We start from the raw sequence: 22,109 nt of genomic DNA, 5'->3' as shown, positions 1-22,109 counted from the left end.
GACTCAAAGAAGGTAATATCGGTAGAGACAGAGAAGCGATGCGACACAAGACTATAACAACGATATCCCTTTTGAGTATATGACTAGCCCAGAAAGACACATTTTATAGCACGAGGATCCAACTTACCCACCCGAGGAGTTGGTTGATGAACAAAAGAAACACACCCAAATATATAAGGAAAAAGAGAAAATAAACATGGATTAGGAAAGAGAATTAAGTAGGGAATTTTAGCGCTAAGAACAGAGGATGGCATTCTATTGATCAAATAACAAGCAATGAGTACAACATCAATCCAAAACACTTTAGGTACATGCATTTTATAAAGTAAAGTGCGAGTGATTTCAAGATGTCTATTTTTTCGCTCTGTAACCCCATTTTGTTGAGTGTGGGCATAGGACGATTGATGAACAATACCAAATTGAAGTAGTGAATTGTGCACTAAAAAATTCTTTAGTGTTATCACTTCAAAGTATTCGAAATGGCAAACCATGTTGAGTCTTTATTTTAGAACAAAATACATGAAATAACTCAGAACTATATTTTGTTAAATATAATCAAGTCATTCTTGAATAATCATCCACAAAGTACCGAAAACCCATCTTGGACACGACCTTACTAGGACCCCAGACCTCTAAAGGAACTAACATAGAAGGGTTTTCTGCTCGTGTATTGACCTGGGAAGCGAAAGAAACATGATGGTGCTTTCCCAACTGACAAGACTCACAATCGAGACTAGACACATAACTCAAACTAGAAACAATACATTTTAACTTTTCCAATGAAGGATGACCTAGGAGGCAATGAATTTGGAAAGGTTTGGCAGCAGTAGTGCAGGCGGTAGGAGATAGCGACTCAAAGTGATAGTCCATCAGATTCACGCCCTTTGCCAATCTTCTTCCTTGTCTTCAAATCCTAAATAACCATAGAATCAGGGGAGAATGTCACTAAACAATTCATGGATTTAGTAATTTTGCCAATGGACATAAGATTGAAAGGAAATTTGGGAATATATAAAACCAAATGAAGAGAAATAGAAGAAGTGGGATTTACAGTCCCAATTCCCTTGATTGCAGTAGTGGATCCGTCAGGTAAATTTGCAGTATATTGAAGAGTGGAGAAAAAGTTAGGTATACCTGTGATATGATCAGTGGCAGTGGAGTCTATGACCCAAGGACTAGGACGAGAAGTACTGGATGACAGGCATTCCGTGTGCTTATCTGTTTGGGCAAGAGATGCAATGGGAAAAGAAGCTTGTTCTTAGAAGAATCTGCATGTCTTTTCTCTTCTCATTAGAAGAATCAGATTGGAGCAAGTGGTCAGATTTCCCTATTCTTGCTAAATAAATCTGAACAGCTTTAGACCATTGAACATAGTTCTTTCAATCCAATTTTTGAGTTGTTTTTTGATTATCCCATCACTCACAAATCAGCAATCACACCAAAAACAAGAAGAACAATCAAAACTAATTGGGATAATCAAAAACTATGTGAAGCACTGACACGACGACAGATGATGTTAACAACTAACCTACGGATATAGCGCTGCCACAGCACTCACAAATCAGCAACCACACAAAAAACAAGAAGAAGAATCAATAATTGGAACAATCACAAACCATGTGAAGCACCAACGCAGCCACAGATGAGGTGAACAACTCACTGATGGATATAGCACTGCCACAGCCTCACAACTGAATATATGAATGCTGCCACGGCTCCAAAAAACTCACAAGGAAGCCTCCAAAAAACCCTGAATAGAAATTAACGGAATGCCGTGAGTGCATGGTCGAAGAAGGTTGAATTTTTGAGCAAAAAACTGGTCTAACAGCTTGATAATATAGTCTAAAGAAAGAATCAGAGCATGGCAGAAAAAAAGAAAATAAGAAAAAAAGTGGCTGGAACTTCACTCACACGCCGACGCGTGGAGTGCCCTCCAGTGATGGAGTTTTGTGGGGGTGGGTTGTCGTGGGGTTCTAATATTGGGTGTATGAATGGTTTTGTGATTTAGTATGAGATGGAGGTGGATCTGGGAAGAAAAACTGCGGGAATGGTGTTTTCCGGCGATAGCTGAGGGAAATGGGGTTTAAATAGGATCATGCTCTGATATTGTGTTAAGATTTGATTAACAATGAATGACCTAACTTGAAGATAGGTCTCTCCCTCTATTTAGAATACAAATTAAGTACATTCTAATGACAATAATACCCTTACTAATTCTCACTAATTAACATACTAACACACTCAATAATAATACTGAAGACATATATAACCTCTGACAGTTGTAATGGGAAATATCTCCAATAACCAAGTACAAAGGACCATTCAATTAATAGTCAGGCCAAAAGGCCCAATGTGGAGACTGATGTATGGACTTTTTTCCTGGTGCAAATACCTGTAATGCCACAAACTGATAAAACTTGGAAGCTCATAAGAAAATGGGTCTGCTACACTTGGAACTTATACAGACCATTCAACTAGAAAGTGTGAAGTTCAGAACTCCATTTGCAATTTATCAAAGCAGCAAGGGGCTTGTTTGCAGGCACAATTGGAGGGGAATTCTCAGGTTGCTGAGAGGGAGGCTGATATCATTGATATATATATATGTGACTTTAAATCCGGAATCAGAATACTTCTAGAACAGAAGATAAAGTGCATGGTGAAGAAATCATAAAGGAAGTAATTTTGGATGCTGGGGATGATCCTTAATGATGACCACATTTGTAAGGTGGAAAACAGTGGTGGAAGTCGACTACCCAGCCAGTAATGGAAAACAATGTTCATTGCAGGGTTCTTTTCAAGATTTTTTTACATGTCAAAAAGCAATGGGGGCTGGTGTGGAGATGCACAAGATTTTAGAGGAAAAATGACTTCATCAAGAGATGCATACAAATAAAATTTTAAAAAGGGAATGATGATGGCAGTTTCACTCTCTGGGGAAGCCTAGCTGAGGTGAGAGATCAGGGAAGAACGTTGGTGAGTGCAGTTTGTCAATGGCAAGCTGGAAATGGGGTGATGAGTATAAGGGAATGGTTTCGGTAGTGAGGCTGCTGGTGATGGACACTTAATGTTGAAATAATTTTTTGAGTAATATGGTTATGATTGCAGAGGATGGTTGGTGAGTGTAGTTTGTCAATGGCAAGCAGGAAATGGGGTGATGAGTATAAGGGAGTGTTTTTGGTAGTGAGGCTGCTGGTGATGGACACTTAATGTTGAAATAATTTTTTTAATATGGTTATGCATGCAGAAGAAGGTTGGTGAGTGTACTTTGTCAATGGCAAGCAGGAAAAGGGGTGATGAGTATGAGGACAGGAGTAGTTTTGGTAGTGAGGCTGTGCTGATGGACACTTAATGTTGAATGAAAAATTTCAGCAATATTGTAATGATTCAGAATCCTTACATTTAGTGGCAGACATTCCTATTTTCAGGTCGATAATAGAATTTTTCTTATTTCTGACTATCAATTGGAAGAGGTGAGTGTGAAGTATATTGAAGCCCCCCTGTTGATGGATAAGATGGATTTGGTTGTTTTTAGGGTGGATGGTGGTATATTTAAGATAAGAAAAGGCCAACGTGAATTAGCTAATTTAAATTGTGCTATAAATTATGATGGGAAGGGGTTGAGAAGGGTAATTTGGGAACTTTTTTCCTTGTTTTTTGTTGTTTTTTTTATTTTATTTTATTATTATTATTTTTATTATTTTTTATTTTTTTAGGACTGGTCATTCTCTCTTTGGTTGTAATTTTTCTTTTCTCATTCGTAATAAATTTCTTTTGTTTTCCTCTGTCAGCTTTTTTTTTTTTTTGTTTTGTTTTCTTAAAATTCTCTCTCTCTCTCTCTCTCTCTCTCTCAATTTTGGAATAATTTGGCAATCCTAGATTCCTTGGGGATGTTTACCATCAGTAAACCTTTTTCTGTGCTTAAGTTCCTCAAGCCTTGGACCTTACTGTCAAGAAACAAAACCTGAAACTAGGTTGAAAAACTGCAAACTTGTTGCGTGTTGCATGATCACATTAGAGATTGGATTTTCAGTAGATATATCTTCTAAATATTCTTATTTTCTTATTTTTATTTATTTTACTGTGAAAACATCGAGAGCTCACCTCCAGTGAAGTAATATACTGTCTAGATGTGTATTTTAGTTGGATCTCTTCAGATTTCTTTATTTGCTCCATAAACCTGGGAATATTTTTTTTCTTTGATCTTTCTAGAAATTTCCTCATTTTATTTTTCATTTTTTAGTACTGGGTAATGGCCTTTATTTTTTAATAGAAATTATAAATTTGGTGGTATGCACAAACAAATTTATAGTATTTAGAAGATAGAAATTATGTCATGTTACATTGGAGTTCTCATTTCTTGTGCTGCATGTTCATGTGCACTAGCATGCCTACATTGCATGATTTGATCACACCATTATTTTAACAAATTTCTAGTCATGTTCTTTGTTTGTCAAACACTAGCATTCCGATGATGAATTCTTGTGGCACACCCATTTTGCACTTATCAAGACACTTGGCATTTAAAAGTTTAGCAGTCATAAATACAGTGAATAGTCCACCTATTGGTTGGGTGATGCTGGTCTTGTATTATACAAAATCTAATCTAAACTAAATCTAAAGCTGGTATGTAGCAATCTTTTGGCATTTAAACAATGATAAAATAGATTAAACAGTTGAATTATCATTGAACTAGGTAACTTATGAATGCATTCCAGATGCTTTATTCTATGTTCTTCTCTTGTATCTTGCTGCTCTTTAGTTGATGTGGATTAAGAAGTGTTGAGATTTTTTATTAAATGAATGACCGAACTCAAAGATAGGACTCTCCCTCTATTTATAATACATATCAAATACATTCTAATGACCATATACCCTTAACTAACTCTCACTAATTAACATAACACTAACACTCATACTAATACTAAAAGACTAAAATAACCATTAACACACCCCCTCAAGCTGGAGCATATGCTTCTAGCTTGTTACAGAAAAACGAGTTCTGAAGCTTTGGTAAATGATGCAGGGGCAGCATCAAGGTTCTGCAGCCATGGAAAATTAGAAGATGGAGAGGGGGAGGGGGAGGGGGAGGGGGAGGGGGAAGGGGAAGGGGAAGGGAGGAGAGAGGAGATACCAAGGGGGGAACTCACTTTCACTTCAACTCACATTCATCAATAACTGCCTATATCATGGCTTACACACAATATTTATAAGAAAGCCTCTAAACATATGAAATTACACCCATACTCCTAAAACTACACACATTACAAATATACCCCTAGAATACTCAATTACTACAAAAAAGCCCCCAACATAAATAATCCTAATACAAGTAAACTACATGCACATACTTAAACAACTAAATAACTAAGTACATTTGGGTTTCAGACCCAATAAACCATTCTTCCTATTCTTTGACATAGGATTCCTAATTTGGTCGAAATGATCTATCCAAATAGCCGCTTCTTGTCCTACATCAATTTCGTCCTTTCGAAAAGAACTTGACTCATTGAGTTGGGGAAAGTACCAAGGAGTCCATTTCTCGATTTATGCATGTCATCCTTGTGCAGGGGCCATGCTGACCTTCTCTGTATCAAATCCAATTTTGTCAGATGTCTCCGAAGAGACAAGTACCAAGTAGTCCATCACCATGAATAGAGCCAACTCATTTCATAAGAAAGGAACCAGCAGTACGCTTCAACTTGGTGAGTGGAAGAATTCATGATGACATCAACATATACTTATTTTTTGTCAATGGAGAGAGTAAGAATTCTCGTATCCATCATGCTTCACCTTCCTATCAAATAACCATGGTCGGCCCAAAAGAATGTGACAAATTTTGAGAGCAAGGATATCACATTATACTGTCTCCGTAATGGAACCAATCTTGAAGGTAAGTAAGCAGCGATCATGAACCTTCAAGTGGGTATTATTCACCCAAGCAATTTTATATGATTCGGGATGAGGATCAACTTCCAAATTTAACTTCTTCACAGCTTCTTCAAAAACTACATTTGTGCAACTACCAGGATCAATAACCGAAGTACAAAGCTGTTTTTGACATATCGCTTGAGTTTGAAAGATGTTGGTCTGCCTCCAATCCTCTATCTCTTTAACTTTGTGGGAAGAGAGCATATACCAAAGCATTAAACAGGTTCTCAAATTGCCATCATCATCTAAGTCACTTGGAATTTCTGTTTCAGCTTCAACTACTTGAGTATCATCATCATCATCATCATCTTCTTCTTTTTCTGCAATAGCCATGAATTCTTTAGGACATTGTGCAGCTCGATGACCAAAACCTTGACATTTAAAGCATTTGAGTGATGGTTAGCTCTTAGAAGTTGTACCAGAATGCTCAGGAGTCTTCCAAGAGGTATTAGTCTAAACACCTTTACCCAATTGCTCAACTGTCTTCTCTTGTACCACTCCATTAGTGCTCTTCTCAAATCCAAGAGCTGATGCAACTCTAGGAGGATTGCATTGCATGTCCTCCTTAATCTGAATGGCAACCTGTGTTGCATCCCTAGCTGTGATGAGATGGCTTGCAGCAAGTTTGGAACCAATAGTTGGCTTCAACTCTTTTCCTTACAAAGCTATCATAACGTCCTCTTTCCATTCTTTATCGGCACGAGTAGCCAAATGATAGAACTACTAGTGTACTCCATCACTGTCTTCTAGGAGGATTGCATTGCATCTCCTCAATCTGAATGGCAACCTGTGTTGCATCCCCAACTGTGATGAGATGACATGCAGAAAGTTTGGAGGCAATAGTTGGCTTCAACCCTTTTCCGTACAAAGCTATCATAACGTCCTCTTTCCATTCTATATCGGCACGAGTAGCTGAACGATAGAACTACTAGTGTACTCCATCACTGCATTTTCTTCTTGCTTCAAATCAAAGAGCTGGAGATGAACACACTGCTGATAATTGGGAGGCAGAAACTGTTCCTGCATGGTTTGCCACGTTTTAATCTGACCAAATCTCTTTCTTCTAAAGATTTCCCTTTGTTTAATACACTAAATTTGAGCAGTTCCCTTCAATTTTGATTCAGCAAAGTTCAACTTTCTAGCCTTAGTCATTCATGCTATTGGAAATAGTATTCCAATGAATAAACCCAATCATCAAACTCATCAGAAGAACCATCACCATTAAAATCTGAGACTTTTAGTTTAATTCCCTTACTCAAATGATAATTTTGGCTTTTACACAACTCAAAAGCATGAGGTACAGTAGCTGTTCCACAATCTTGTTTGGTAGGAAATTCTATGGGCCTTTTACCTAAGGCTGCAACTTTGGTTGTTAGCCTATTCAAAGCACCAGTAAAATCTCCAAAGCATTTTCCATATTTTGTACCCTACTGGATAACAACTCCACCTTTGCAGAAAATTCAACATTGTTCACCATGATGCACTTATATGAAGCAAATCACATACTTCATTTTCAATTATTTAAGAACAATCTTCAAGTCACCTTTAATCTTGAGTATCACGCAAAAAATGAAACAAATTCACTAGCAAAACTCACAAATAGCAAAATAAAACCTGACTTTTGATGCTGGCAGCGACAATTTCTAGGGTTGCATGCCAAATTATTGCGCTTTCTTACACAATTTCAAGTTAGGAACCAAAATATCATGATGCAAATCAAAATATCATGAGGAAACATCTCATGGCTGGGCACCAATTTCTTGCAATTCTGGCACCAGCAGGGAGTCCGGCAAAATTCCACTCAAGAGTCACCAGCCGTGAGGCATGTGAGTTGCCAGCATAGACTTTCCGGAAATGATTTTCTGGTGAGCGGTAGATTGTAGGGTGATGAGTCGAATGACGGTGGTGGTGTGTAAAGAAAATTTTCAGCTATGGTGGATTTTGAATGGGGCGGCGGCTGGAGAATTTCAGGTGGCGCATAGAGCTACATGGCTGGTCAGTTGGTGATGAAATTTTGAGGGGAAGGGCTTCGAGGGGTTCTGTTTTAGGTGGTGTGGGTGGTGTTGCAGGATGGTGGCTGGATAGTGGTGTTTGAAGAAATGGGGACACGGCTGGAATTTTCTGAAAAGTTCTGAAAGTGCAGAACGGCTTTTCATTTTTTTTTTTTTTTACCACTGAAATTTCAGAAAGGAAATGATGAGACGAGAGAGTAACAGAGAAGAAGAGATTAATGGAGAGATTGGAAGATGAAGAATAAGACGATGGAAGAAACAAAGAGATTAATTGCTGGACAGAGACTGCTGCAAGTAGAGGAGACATCAACAGAATTCAGAAATCAGAGAGTTGAGTGAATTATGGGAGAGAATTAAGAGAAGAAGAAGAAGAGAGCAGATTGCTGCTGGGCAGCAGTGAATTATGGACAGAAAAGGAGACCAGAAACATAGAAGAAAGAAGAAGAAGAGACGGAAGAACAGGAAGAGAAAAGGAGAAGAGTGAGGGAGAATGGGTGGATCGAAATGGAAGAAGGGAGATCATGGTTGGGCTCTGATACCAAATGATGCAGGGGCAGCATCAAGGTTCTGCAGCCATGGAGAAAATTAGAAGAGGAGGAGGAAGGGGAAGGGAAGAGAGAGGAGATACCTGGGGAGGAACTCATGTTCACTTCAATTCACATTCATCAATAACTGCCCACATCATGGCTTTCACACACTATTTATAAGAAAGCCTATAAACATATGAAATTACACACATACCCCTAAAAGTACTTTAACATACCCCTAGAATACACAATTACTACAGACAAGCCCTGAACATAAATAATCCTAATACAACAAAACTACACACATATGCTTAAACAACTAAATAGCTAAGTACATTTGGATTTCGGATCCAATAAACCATTCACCCTATTCTTTGACATAAGCCTCCAAATTGGGTCGATATGATCCATCCAAATGGGTGCTTCTCATCCTACATCAGTAAACAAATCATAAAGCTGCATATCAGACTTCACATAAGCGGCAGTAATGAGCTTCTGTTCAAGTTTCTCCCAAACAAAATGGCAATCAACTTCTATGTGTGCCGTTCACTCATGGAAGACAAGGTTGGAGGCAACAAACAGCAGCTTGATTATCACACATCAATTCCATAGATTGAGAATGTGAAAAACCCAATTCTTTCAACATGTTCTTCAGCCAAACAAGTTCACACGTAGCATGAGCCATAACTCTATATTCTGATTTAACACTTGATGGGGCCACCACAGTTCGTTTCTTACTCTTCCCAGAAACCAAATTACCACCAACCAAGATATAATACTCAGTTGTGGATCTTTGGTTGGAAGGTGACCAGCTCAATCTGCGTTTGTATATCCCTAAATATAAGTGTGACCCCGATTTCGATATAAGGGACTTCTCCCATGTGCACCTTTGAGATATCTCAAGATGCAAATTGCTGCATACAAATGACTTGTCCTCGGAGAATCCAAGATTTGACTAATAACACTTGTTGCGAAAGATATCTTTAGCCGAGTTGCTGTGCGATAATTCAACTTTCCAACAAGTCTTCAATATCGTATAGGATTAGGCAACAAATCACCCATATCCAACACTAACTTGCTGTTAGCATCCATGGGTGTATCAATCAGTTTGGATCCCAACAGCCTAGTCTCATCCAACAAATCAAGAACATACTTCCTTTATGACAAAACAATTCCCGTACGGGATCTAGATACTTCTATACCAATGAAGTATTTCAATGGTCCCAAATCTTTGGTTTGAAACTTAGTCTGTGGAAAATGTTTAAGGTTATGAATACCTTGATCATCATCATTTGTAATTACATCCACATACACAATAAGAAGGATTCTACTTGATGAAGTATATAAAACACAAAGTGATCCATTACATATCGTTGAAGGCCAAACTCAAGTACTATAAAACTAATCGACTAAACCATGCTTTGGGAGACTATTTTAAACCTTATAGTACCTTCTTAAGTCGACACGCTAAGCTTGACTCCTCCTAAGCGACAAACTCAGGTGGTTGCTCCACATAGACATTGTCCTCAAGATCTCCATGCAAGAAGACATTCTTCACGTCTAATTGATGCAGAGGCTAGTGATAAGTGGTGGCCAAGGAGATGAATAGACATACTAATTAAGTTTGGAAATCGGGAAAAAATTTCGGAATAATCCAAACCATACACTTGAGTATACCCCTTAGCAACAAGATGTGCCTTCAGGCGAGCCACAGAACCATCAGAGTTGACTTTCATAGTGTATATCCAGTTACAATCAACCGTAGATTTGTTAGGAAGGAGTGATACCAATTCCCAAATATCATTGTCATGTAAAGCATTCATTGCTTCAACCATGGCATTCCTCCATCTAGAGTGGGCTAAGGCTTTCAAAATAGATTTAGAAAGAGAAGCAGATGATAGAGTATTAACAAAACAATAAAGGAGGGGGGGGGGTGATAAGAAGTCATAGAAAACGTAGTTGGAGATGGGATGTTGTATGCATTTGTGTTTACCTTTTGGGACAACAATGGTAGGATCAACATCATGGGGAATATGATTATTAGACGAGGAAACCACAAGCGTGGTAGTAGAAGCTAGAGGGGAAACTCTTCCTTGAAGCCTTCGTCGTGGATTCACCTCCAAATTAGGATGATAAAGACAATGAGAAGGACTTAAAAACATGTAGACACGGGTGGTTGATTGGGTAAGGCTAACAAACTAGAATTTGGAAGATTAGGTGGAGCAAGAGACTTACTGAGATTAGAAGCACTGAGGGACTAAGTGTAGTATGGTGTAAACTCAAAGAAAGTAATATCTGCAAAAAACAAAGAAGCGATGCAAAGTAGGACTATAACAATGATATCCCTTTCGAGTATATGAGTAGCCTAGAAAGACACATTTTATAGCACGAGGATCCAACTTATCCACTGCAAGAGTTAGTTGATGTACAAAGAGCACACCTGAATAGGAGGTAGAGAGAATAGAGGTGAATTAGGAAAGAGAACAAAGTAGGGAATTTTACCATTAAGCACAAGGAACGACATCCTGTTGATAAGATAGCAAGCTGTAAATATAGGAACACTCCAAAACACTTTGGTTACATCCATTTGATAAAGAAAGGCCTGAGTGATTTCAAGGATATGTCTATTTTTCCTCTCTGCAACCTGATTTTGTTGAGTGTGGGCAGAAGGTGATTGATGAGCAATACCAAACTGAGTCAAATAAGTAGTGAACTAAGTATTGAATCACTCTTTAGCATTCTCACTCCGAAGTATTTGAACTGGCAAACTAAATTGAGTCTTTATTTTAGAACAAAAGGCACAAAATATATGACTTAACTTAGAACGATCTTTTATTGAATATAGCCAAGTCATCCTTGAATAATCATCCACAAAGGTTACAAAGTACTGGAAACCCAAATTGGACACAACTATACTAGGAGCCCAAACATCATAATGAACTAACATGAAAGGGCTTGCAGCCCATTTATTGACTCGAGAAGCAAAAGGGACATGAAGATGCTTTCTCAACTAACAAAAGACATAATCAAGACTAGACACAAAACGCAAATAAAAAACTAGACATTTCAACTTTTCCAACAGAGGATGACCAATTGTCTTTCTCATCGTCAAATCTTGAATGACCACTGACTCAAGGAAGAATGTTACTGAATAGTGTATGGATTTGGAAATCTTGCTAACTAACATAAGATTGAATGGAAACTTGGGGAATATACAAAACTGAAGGAAGAGGAAAAGAATAAGTGGGATTTTTACAGTATCAATTCCCTTAACAACAATGGTGGATCCATTAGCAGGAGTAACGCAAGGTAAGTTTTCAAGATACTGGAGAGTATATAAGAAATTAGGTATACCCGTGATATAATTAGCGCTAGTAGAGTCTATAACCCAAGGACTAGGATGAGAAGTACTAGATGACAGGCATGTTGTGGGATTACTTGTTTGGGCAAGAGATGCAATGGGAAGAGAAGCTTGTTGTGACACTCGATACTATTGGAACTTAAAATACTTTTCCACTGACATAGTATTCTACGTTCCCCCCCACTTGGCCCCAAAGGTGTGGAGTCGGTGGTGGCTGCATTATAAGCACATGAAGGGCATTATGCTTGTCATTTGCCGCTTGTCTCGTGTGCATGGAATGGGTTACCATAATGTAAATACTAGTATAGGTTTATTGCTTTCATGGTATTAAAGTTCTAGTGTAAAAATGGGAGTATGGCTCCTTGGACAATTTAATGTTTCCTAGTACTAGAGTTAAAATAGCATATAAAGCTCTTTAGGTTTGGGGGGGGGGGGGAGTGTTCATCAATCTTTTAAAACTCACTAGTCATTGGAAACATGTTTAGCCTACTTGCCTCCTTTGCTAAACACATGTTTCTTACGGAGATGTTGCTCAATGAATCACGTTGCTTTCGTGTTTACCTCTTGCTTGACATTTACTTTCATGAATTGCTTATTGCTTTCATTTACATTTCATTCAATTGCTATGAATGTGTTTTGTTGGTAAACTGCAACAATCTTTGGCTAACTAATTAAGCAAGAGTGCTTTAGCTAGTGCTGCACAACCTTTCACAAGGTGTGAAATACTCTGCTCTTGACACCTTAACTTGGCCCCAGAGGTGTGAAGTCGGTGGTGGCTGTGTTGGCAACACGTGAAGGCTTACTGTGGAGATCCCAACACTACTTAATAGTATGATTACCTTGTCTACAATGAGCGCACTTGCGAGGAGTGCCTCTATCTCTTCCATCTCTACTAGCACAACCGCTCGAACCGCCTCGATAAATTTTGAGGTTTGCTTGGTTGAAAACTAGAATCACCATGCGTGGCAAAGGCTGTCCTCTTGAGCCTGATGCAAGAGTAGGAGAATGTGTGTCGGGCATAAGAATAAACATCCGAAAATGATGGAAACTCTGAACTACTAAGTATTTGGGACCAGATTGCCTCAAACTTGAGATTCAAGCCCAATACTTAGAGATCTCCAACAAAATAATTTGTATTGCTACTATCTCCTTGTTGTAACTGAAAGTGCTCCTAGGAGTCGTACATATGTGTAATGTTACTAGAGTACAAAAGCTTGGCATAATCCCAAATCTCCTTGCATGTATCTAGATGCATGCACATCCGAGCAATATGGGGCTCCATTGAATTCCATAAGAGGGAAACAATCAAATCATCTTCCTAAGTTGGCACTTCTTTTCTCTTCTCATCAGAAGGATTAGATTGGAGCAAGTGGTTCAATTTTCCTAATCTTGCTAAACAAACTTGAACAACCTTAGACCACTGAACATAATTCTTTTTGTCGCAACGTCCCAGAGGTGGAACGAGGCAAATGAAAAATATTATGTTGTATTTTCGGAGAAAAATAGGAATGGAGTCGCCACTTACCTTTTAGTATGGTTAGAACACTTGATTACTATCCAATTAAGGGTAGAATCGGTCTGCATTCTCAAAGCCGGGATCGAGAGTTCGATTACGCAAGGGGAAGGTACAAGCATCCCCTACGCGTCCGTTCTTACGAACGGTACCTAATTAATTATGAAATTATCTCAAAGTAAATTTAAAAAGCCTTTTAGGTTACTCCTTTTGTGAATTTACAATATGTACGTGAAAGCCTCACACAAATATTTACACAATAAATATATATTCCCTTAGAAACGGGGTACGTGAAGCTCAAAGAGCTCATATCATTTCGTTAAAATCATAGGGATATAAAATCGAAAATAATTAATAAAGAAAATATCATAATAAAAAAATGATAAGTTAAAAATAACACAATTAAACACACGTATGATTCAAAATAGAATAATGATAGTAATAATAATAATAATAATGATAACGAATACAAAAATAATATTAATAATAATAATAACACTAATGATGATATACAATAATAATAATAGCAATAAGAAATACAATAATAATAATAATAATAATAATAATAATAATAAATAATAAATATGATAATAATAGTAAGTAATAAATGATAATGATAATAATAAATAATAATAATAGGTGGGGGGCAGTAGAAGGGGTAGGGGTAGACCTAAAATAACTTGGAAGGAGATAGTGAGTAAGGATTTAATATCTTTGAATCTATCAAAAGAAATGGTCCATGATCGCATAAATTGGCGGAAAAGGATTCATATAGCCGACCTCACTTAGTGGGACTAAGGCTTGGTTTTGTTGTTGTTGTTGTTAATAATAATAACACTAATGATGATATACAATAATAATAATAGCAATAATAATAATAATAATAATAATAAATGATAATAATAATAATAAATAATAAATATGATAATAATAGTAAGTAATAAATGATAATGATAATAATAAATAATAATAATAATAATAATATTTATAGTAATAATAATATACATATTTTATTTTCCTTAATATTGACACCCAATTAAAGATATATAATACATGCATAAATTTATATATTTAGGGTTATAGATTAGTTTTGGTGGCCATAAAATCTAAAATTTGATTTGTTTCATTAATTAATTGCTTATATATGTGTGTATTGTATATCTTTAATTGGGTGTCAATATTAAGGTAAATAAAATATGTAAATTATTATTACTATAAATATTATTATTATTATTATTATTATTATTATTATTATTATTCCTATTATTATTATTTATTATTATCATTATCATTATTACTTACTATTATTATCATATTTATTATTTATTATTATTATTATTATCATTTATTATTATTATTATTATTATTATTATTGTATATCATCATTAGTGTTATTATTATTATTAATATTATTTTTGTATTCGTTATCATTATTATTATTATGACTATCATTATTCTATTTTGAATCATACGTGTGTTTAATTGTGTTATTTTTAACTTATCATTTTGTTATTTATTATTTTTGATTTTATATCCCTATGATTTTAACAAAATGGTATGAGCTCTTTGAGCTTCATGTACCCCGTTTCTGAGGGAATATATATTTATTATGTAAATATTTGTGTGAGGCTTTCATGTACATATTGTAAATTCACAAAAGGAGTAACCTAAAATGTTTTTTAAATTTACTTTGGGATAATTTCATAATTAATTAGGTACCGTTCGTAAGAACGGGTGTGTAGGGGGTGTTTGTACCTTCCCCTTGCATAACCAAACTCCCAATCCTGGCTTTAGTAACGCAGACCGATTCTACCCTTAATTGGGTAATAATCAAGTGTTCTAACCACACTAAAAGGTTAGTAGCAACTCCATTCCTATTTTTCTCCGAAAATACAACATAATATTTTTCATTTGCCTCATTCCATCTCCGGGACATTGCGACAGCTTGGCGACTCTGCTGGGGATGGAGAGATGATGGCCAGAAGCTGTGGGCATCGATATGAATAATCGTGATGGATGGCCGGGGCTGCTTTGCAGCGTGGAGCTGGATACATCGGCGGTGACGAAGGAGAAGGTGATTGCGGTTGTGGTGAGAGAAAGAGGTTATGAGTCTGGGAGTGTGTTCGTGAGAAGGGATGAATGAAGCTGGGCGAGTGGGGCTGCAGAGGGGTTTGAGGAGCAGCAGTAGGGCTGTGTGGGTGTGTGCATGAAAGAATGGGAGAGAGGGAGTTCGGAGGTTTTTCTTTTTTCTTCTTGTTTGGTCTCCCCGCCCCCGTAGCTCTGCCTTTGGGTGTGTGCGTGAACTCCTTTTATAAGCCCCAAAATGAAACCCTAGGTCTTAAGTGAGCGTGGGCCACGCAAGCCCATGCGCCTAATTTTATTAAAAGAAAGGCCCGAAAAAAAAAATGGACTTAATTCCAGGAAAAGAAAGAACCCAAACTCAAAATAAATATAAAAATAAAAGTAAACTCGATAAAAATAAGTTAAAATTGGACTCTAATTTAAAAATAACTGGAACTCAGTTTTTAAATATCTGGGACTCAATTTAAAATATGGGACCTAATTTAGAAATACGGATTCTTAAAAATCAATTTTGAAAAGGACACAATTAAAAATAATCGGGACTCGAATTTGAAATAAAACGGGACTCAATTTTTGAAAATAACATGTCTCAATTTTAAAATAAAAAGACTCAATTTTGAAGACTTGGGACTCAATCGGATCCTCCCATTTCCGGGAATACAAGTTCAACTTTTTAGTACCAAGGGTCTTCTCAGAACGACCTGGTTAAAATTGGGGTGTCTACACTTTCCATCCACAGTTATCTATGGTAGCGAAGAAGGAAATATGTTTTTGGGATTCATAGATTCTGTCCTAACACTCACAAACCAGCAGCCACACTACTGTCAAACAAGAAGAACAATCAAAACTAACTGGGACAACCACAAACAAGGCGAATCACTAAAACTATTATAACACTGCCAAAGCCTCACAAATCAACTTATGAACACTGCTACTGCTCCAAGAGACTCACAAATAGCCTTTATGAACACAAGACAACAACTAACAGATTACAACAAATGCATGGTTGAAAAAGGTTGGATCTTTGAGAAAAAAACATGCTCAATAGCTTGGTAATATGGTCTGGGAGAGGGATCAGAAAATGCTGGAGGGAAAAAGAAAAAAAAAAAAAGTGGCCTAGAACACTCTCACTTGCCAGTGCGTGGGGTTGGGGCTGCCGGCATTCGGTCGGCGCATGGGGAGGTTTTTGGAAATGGGATTTTGTAGGGCTATGGTTCCAAGGGTCTTGTTTTTGGCAATATGGTTGGTTCTATGAAATAATGAAGGTTGTGGTGGCTCAAAGAAAGGCAGCGATGGGAGGGTGTTTTCTGGTGGCAGTTGAGTTTGGGTTGGTGATAGGGTTTGGGTTGGATCAAGCTTTGATACCATGTTGAGATTTTTTATTAAATGAATGACCTAACTCATAGATAGGTCTGTCTCTCTATTTATAATACATATCAAATACATTCTAATAACCATAATACCCTTACTAACTCTCACTAATTAACATTACACTAACACATTTAATAATATTAAAAGACTAAAATAACCATTAACAAGAAGATTGACAAATGATAAAATAGCTCATAATTATTTATTTAGGGGAATGTTGGGCACTGAAAAGCAGACCGTCATGTGTTTTGAACTTTTAAAAGTTTTAGTTCCCTTTCCATTTGATACTTGTGTTGGATATTCCATGCAATAGCCTTACTATACTTTTATTATTTTCTCAGGGAAAGATTCCTTTAATTGGCTGTGGGGGTGTTAGCAGGTAAATGAGTAGTGTACTGTCTCTCTCTCCCTCTTTTTTTTTTTTTTTTTTGTTTTTCATTGAAAACAGTGCAGAAACCAAAAATGTAAAAACTCAAGATAATACATTGTCTCTAACATCTTCTCAGAAGCAACATAATCAATAGCTGTGGGGCCCACAGATCTGTTTATTCTTGGTGTTGTCAAATATTTTTGATAAAATTAATGACTGGCATAGGACTTATTGACTGAAATCTTATGCTGTTAATTCAGTGGTGAGGATGCATATAAGAAGATACGAGCTGGGGCAACACTTGTTCAGATTTATACAGCATTTGCCTATGGTGGACCTGCCCTTATTCCACAGATCAAGGTGTGGTTTTAATTTTTTGTGACTTCATTTTCAAGGTAAACTGAGAGATGCGTATAAGAGTGCAAATGTATATAACTTTTAGTTAAGTTTTGTAGGGCACATTTGCTAAAGTTTTTGTGCTTGTAGGTCAGATATAACAGTCAACTGATAATTTTTCATGTGGAAAGCTTAAATAAAACTCAAAGTAGAAAAAAAAAAAAATTAAATAGGTCTCAAATTGAGTATGATGGGATGTTTCTTGATTTGTGATTAATTTAATATTTGGCAAGCATTTTTGGCCCTGATAAATCTCAGAAGGTAATGAAATGTCGGGTGTAAGAACAGCAAGTTTTTTGCCAAGTCAAATTTTAGCTTGACTCTTAGTGAACAGGTTTGTGAGGGCATGAATGTGATTACTATTCATTTGCTCTATTGTGTCCTCAATAAAGCAAAAGTACATCTTAGTGCTTTCTTTTGGGTCAAATACACAAATGATTAGGTCATTGAACATGATGACTTCACTCTTCTAGCTGCATGTGCTGGTTTCCTTGCGTGATGACATGAGAGTAATTTCCTATATGTTTAGCATCGTAGGTTTAATTTCTGTTTCTTGATCTGGAATAGTTTTGAATGGGTTAAATATTTAGTTCTATGTCATCTGAGTCCCAATTGGGGATTATGCCAAGGAGATAATGAAGACTATCAGACTTGGTTTTGGACTAGTCATGGTCCTGTATAGGTTAGATCCAAAACCAGGAAATGAGTCAAAACCAGAGCCTACTGGCCAGAATTGAGCAGCTTGGAGTGACTTGGCCAAACCGGTGAACTGGCTGGATTGACTCTCTCTGTTTATATTTACACCAAAAAAAAGAATGTATTGTGCAAGGAAGAATTCAAACCTGTGGCTGCTAGAAAAAAACAAACCTTCCCAGCAGAGCTGCTTATGTATATATGTGTGTGTGTGTGTGTATGTGTGTGTGTGTATGTATGTATGTACGTTTGTATGTGCCAACATCACTAATTTGACCAGTGTGTTGATCCACTGGTTCTGGTGGTCTGTATATATATATGTACACACACACACACACACACACACACACACACACACTCATATATGTGAACTGACATTACTAGTTCGATCGTCATCTCAAGCCCAAATTGGGGATTATGCGAAGGAGATAATGAAGACAATCAGACATGGTTTTGGACTGTTAGATCCTAAACCAGGAAATGAGTCAAAACCGGAGCTTAACGGCCAGAATCAAGCAACTTGGAGTGACTTGGTCAAACCAGTGGACTGGCTGGATTGACCCAGTATGTTTAAATTACACCAAAAAATCAATTATGAATTGTGCATGGAGGAATTCAAACCTGTGGCTGCTAGAGAAAAACACACCTTCCCAGCAGAGCTGTTTATATATATATGTGTGTGCGTGTCTGTGTGTGCTGACATCACTAGTTTGACCAGTGTGTTGACCCATTGGTTCTAGTGGTTTGTATGTATATATACACACGCGCACACATATATATGAGCTGACATTACTAGTTCGACTGTCATCTCAGTCGCAATTGGGGATTATGTCAAGGAGATAATGAAGACTATGAGACATGGTTTTGGACAGGTCATGGCCCTGTATAGGTTAGATCCTAAACCTGGAAATGAGTCAAAACCGGAGCCTGTTGGCCAGAATTGAGCAACTTGGAGTGACTTGGCCAAACTGATGGACTGGTTAGATTGACCCAGTCTGTTTAAAATACACCCAAAAAAAATCATGAATTGTGCAGAGAGGAATTCAAACCTGTGGCTGCTAGATAAAACACACCTTCCCAGCAGAGCTGCTTATATATATATATAACATCACTAGTTTGACCAGTGTGTTGACCCACTGGTTCTAGTGGTCTGTATATATTTATACACACGCACACACACTATATATATATATATATATATATATATGTGCTGACATCACTAGTTCAACCACTGTGTTGACCCACTCATTCTTTCGGTCTGACCAACCCAGTAATTTCACCATGTTGGTTTTAAAATCATGCTCTCAGACGAGCATCCTTGCTATATGCATTTCTTGTTACTAATGAATCCTACTTTATCCAAAGAACATGAGATTATTTTTCGACTGGGTAATGTATGGAAAGGTATGGGGAGAAAAATGGAATATATATATATGATCACTTTAGAACCAAAAAATTAACTTATGATTGGGTTGCGAGATAAAAGTCATTTGTTGTATAGAGAAAGTAGATATCTAGTTGTTACATTGACATGTATGATAGGATCGTAACTAGCACGAGGGCAATTGTGGGAGAGAGGTGTATTTTTTATCATTATAGGTTTCTGTCTAGGGCCAGCCATCAAATCTGTCTGGATCATTTGTGGATGACCTCATTGAATGCATTCAAGATGAAATCCTATACGCATGTTATATGCTGAGGATGTTGAGGACATAGTACTGGTTGTTGGGATTGGACTAGGGATAATTCTGGGAGAGATTCTATAAATATTTTAGGATAAGTATGAATATGACATTCTTTAGTTGCAAACTCCTGGCACATGGTTAATTGCTCGCATTTCGATCTCATGTGTTTTTAAAGCAGTATCTGTCATTGTTTGCTTTTCTGCTCTCCACATGGTTCGAGCCTTGCTTTCTTGGAACAGAGCCATCAAATTTCTAATATTTTTAATTTTGTTAGCCATTATTATTTTTTTTTGTAGCTGCAATAATGCTGTGATACAGGCCAATTAAAATGGACATCAAGTGAAATCTTATTTGATAATGCCAAAATTCAAATCCTTATTGATAATGCCAATTATTGTCCTTGCTTCTTGCTTTGGCTTTATAGGCATGCTGATCTAAAGATATTGCTAGGGAAAAGTTGGCACTGGCTTATGCACCGGTAGTAAAAATACGAATTCTCTTCTGCCAGTTAGATTGTAGGTGTGCTCGTTACATTTGTAAAGATGAAGCTTGGTTTTGCCATTTAGGTAACTCTGGTAGTATATCCATTTGGCTCACACTACAGTTAATGAGTTATGTTGGGTTGCATTGTGGTTGGTTGAAAAATCCTGGCATTGATCAAAACACTAAAATTTATCTCGAATGAACAAGCAATCGTTTGTCAATTTATATGGTTCTCTGTAGTAATTGAACTACTGAAAAGGTTTTAAAGCTGGGTATTTGGGCTCTAGATACTTCTGATGCCAAACATTAGACAACACATGCTCTTCAAAATATGCTTTTGATTTGCCCATAATGAAATGAAAATTTTGTGCAGTAATCATTATTGATAGGTTGGCACCTATTTGCATTCTGATGTTCTTTTTTAACGAATAAAAGCTGCATAAATGGAGATACACAAGATGAAAGCCCCCCATGCTCCACTGGATTTACCGTAATGATTTGTTTAATTTTATTGTGCTTTTAGGTTGAACTGGCTGAATGCTTAGAGAAGGATGGTTTTAAGTCTATTTATGAAGCAGTTGGTGCAGATTGCAGATAATTTTATTCCAATGATACAAGCTATCCAAGCATGAGATCCTGGACCAGCATCTTTGTGCCTGAAACCATAAAACACGAGAAAGATTTCGAAGGATGCATAGAATAAAGGCTTGTGTCCATTTATGCTGCTTCAAGTATTCTAGCCGAGGTCACTTTTTTTTTTTTCCATCTTTTTCCCTTTCAGCATTCTTACCTCAGGGCCAATTTATTTCTATTTTCAAAATTTACGCCTCTATCTTTTTCCATTTTTCCTGGTGGAGGTGGGTGTTTATTGACGTGTACAGTGTTTGAAAGGAGGGATTTTGGGGGCTTGTGATACATTGAAACTGGTTTTTTGATTTTTGCTGGTGTCCTCGAATGCTTTTCCTGGTTATAAAAGATCAATCCAAATGTATTGATTTTCTGCCCCCACTGGAAACAGTTTAAATAAACCTTATGTGCAAGCCCCTGGATTGTTTGGGTTCTATGCCTTGCCTTACCTGCGGTTGGAAGAAAGGAAGAAAATGGAAATTTGTATGCATTTTACTTTTACCAGGTAAAATAGGGGGAAAGGAGAGGAAGAGTGAAAAAAAATAAAAAAATAGTGAAGGGATGGTGTTTGGTTGGGGTTTGTATATTTTTTCTGAGGGAAAAAGGAAAAAGAAAAATATTTCTGGTACCCTAAATTACAATCCCCCCCTGCAATTGTTTGGATCATTCTCCAATTTGCCCTAATTACAGCAGAGAAGATGTTCAAGAGGGCATCAAATTTTAAATTTGAAAACTGTTGGCTCCATAAAAAAGGTGTGGTTGAAATTATTCGAAATGGTTTGAGACTGCAACATTAAAGATCTCCCATGATTAGTGTATGAAAAGCTTAAGATTGTGGCTTAATGTCTCAAAATATGGCGCCAAAAGGAAGTAGGCAACATCAAAAAACAAATCTTGAATCAGGAGAAGCTAAATGGATTAATAAGATTAGAGAAGCAACAGAAATATTAAGCTGCTTCTTATGGAGGAAATCAAATGGATCCAAAGAGCTAAAACAAAAAGGTTCATGCAAGGAGATGAGAACAAAAAAATGGTTTGATGCATTGTCAAAGAAAGAAATC

General features: G+C 36.9%; 1 protein-coding gene and 1 non-coding gene across 3 annotated transcripts in view; one reads left to right on the top strand and one right to left on the bottom strand.

The window, feature by feature from the left end:
* Positions 1-21,449, top strand: part of LOC131154556 (dihydroorotate dehydrogenase (quinone), mitochondrial) — a 70,179-nt gene extending 48,730 nt beyond the window's left edge. Inside the window, exons 9-11 of one of the 2 annotated variants that reach the window (XM_058107393.1) lie at positions 17,136-17,173; positions 17,425-17,524; positions 20,945-21,449. In XM_058107393.1, coding sequence (XP_057963376.1) covers positions 17,136-17,173; positions 17,425-17,524; positions 20,945-21,019 — 213 coding nt within the window. In that variant the 3' untranslated portion in view covers positions 21,020-21,449. The remainder of the gene's footprint in view (positions 1-17,135; positions 17,174-17,424; positions 17,525-20,944) is intronic. The other variant, XM_058107394.1, reaches the window with a different exon arrangement.
* Positions 5,522-5,625, bottom strand: LOC131154727 (U6 spliceosomal RNA). The gene has a single exon (XR_009136640.1). It is a non-coding gene; the product is annotated as a U6 spliceosomal RNA (small nuclear RNA).
* Positions 21,450-22,109: the final 660 nt, after the last annotated feature.

The sequence above is a fragment of the Malania oleifera genome, chromosome 4 (genome assembly GCF_029873635.1).
Source record: "Malania oleifera isolate guangnan ecotype guangnan chromosome 4, ASM2987363v1, whole genome shotgun sequence".
Classification (NCBI taxonomy): Eukaryota; Viridiplantae; Streptophyta; class Magnoliopsida; order Santalales; family Ximeniaceae; genus Malania; species Malania oleifera.
This window is presented reverse-complemented; position numbering and strand designations above follow the sequence as displayed.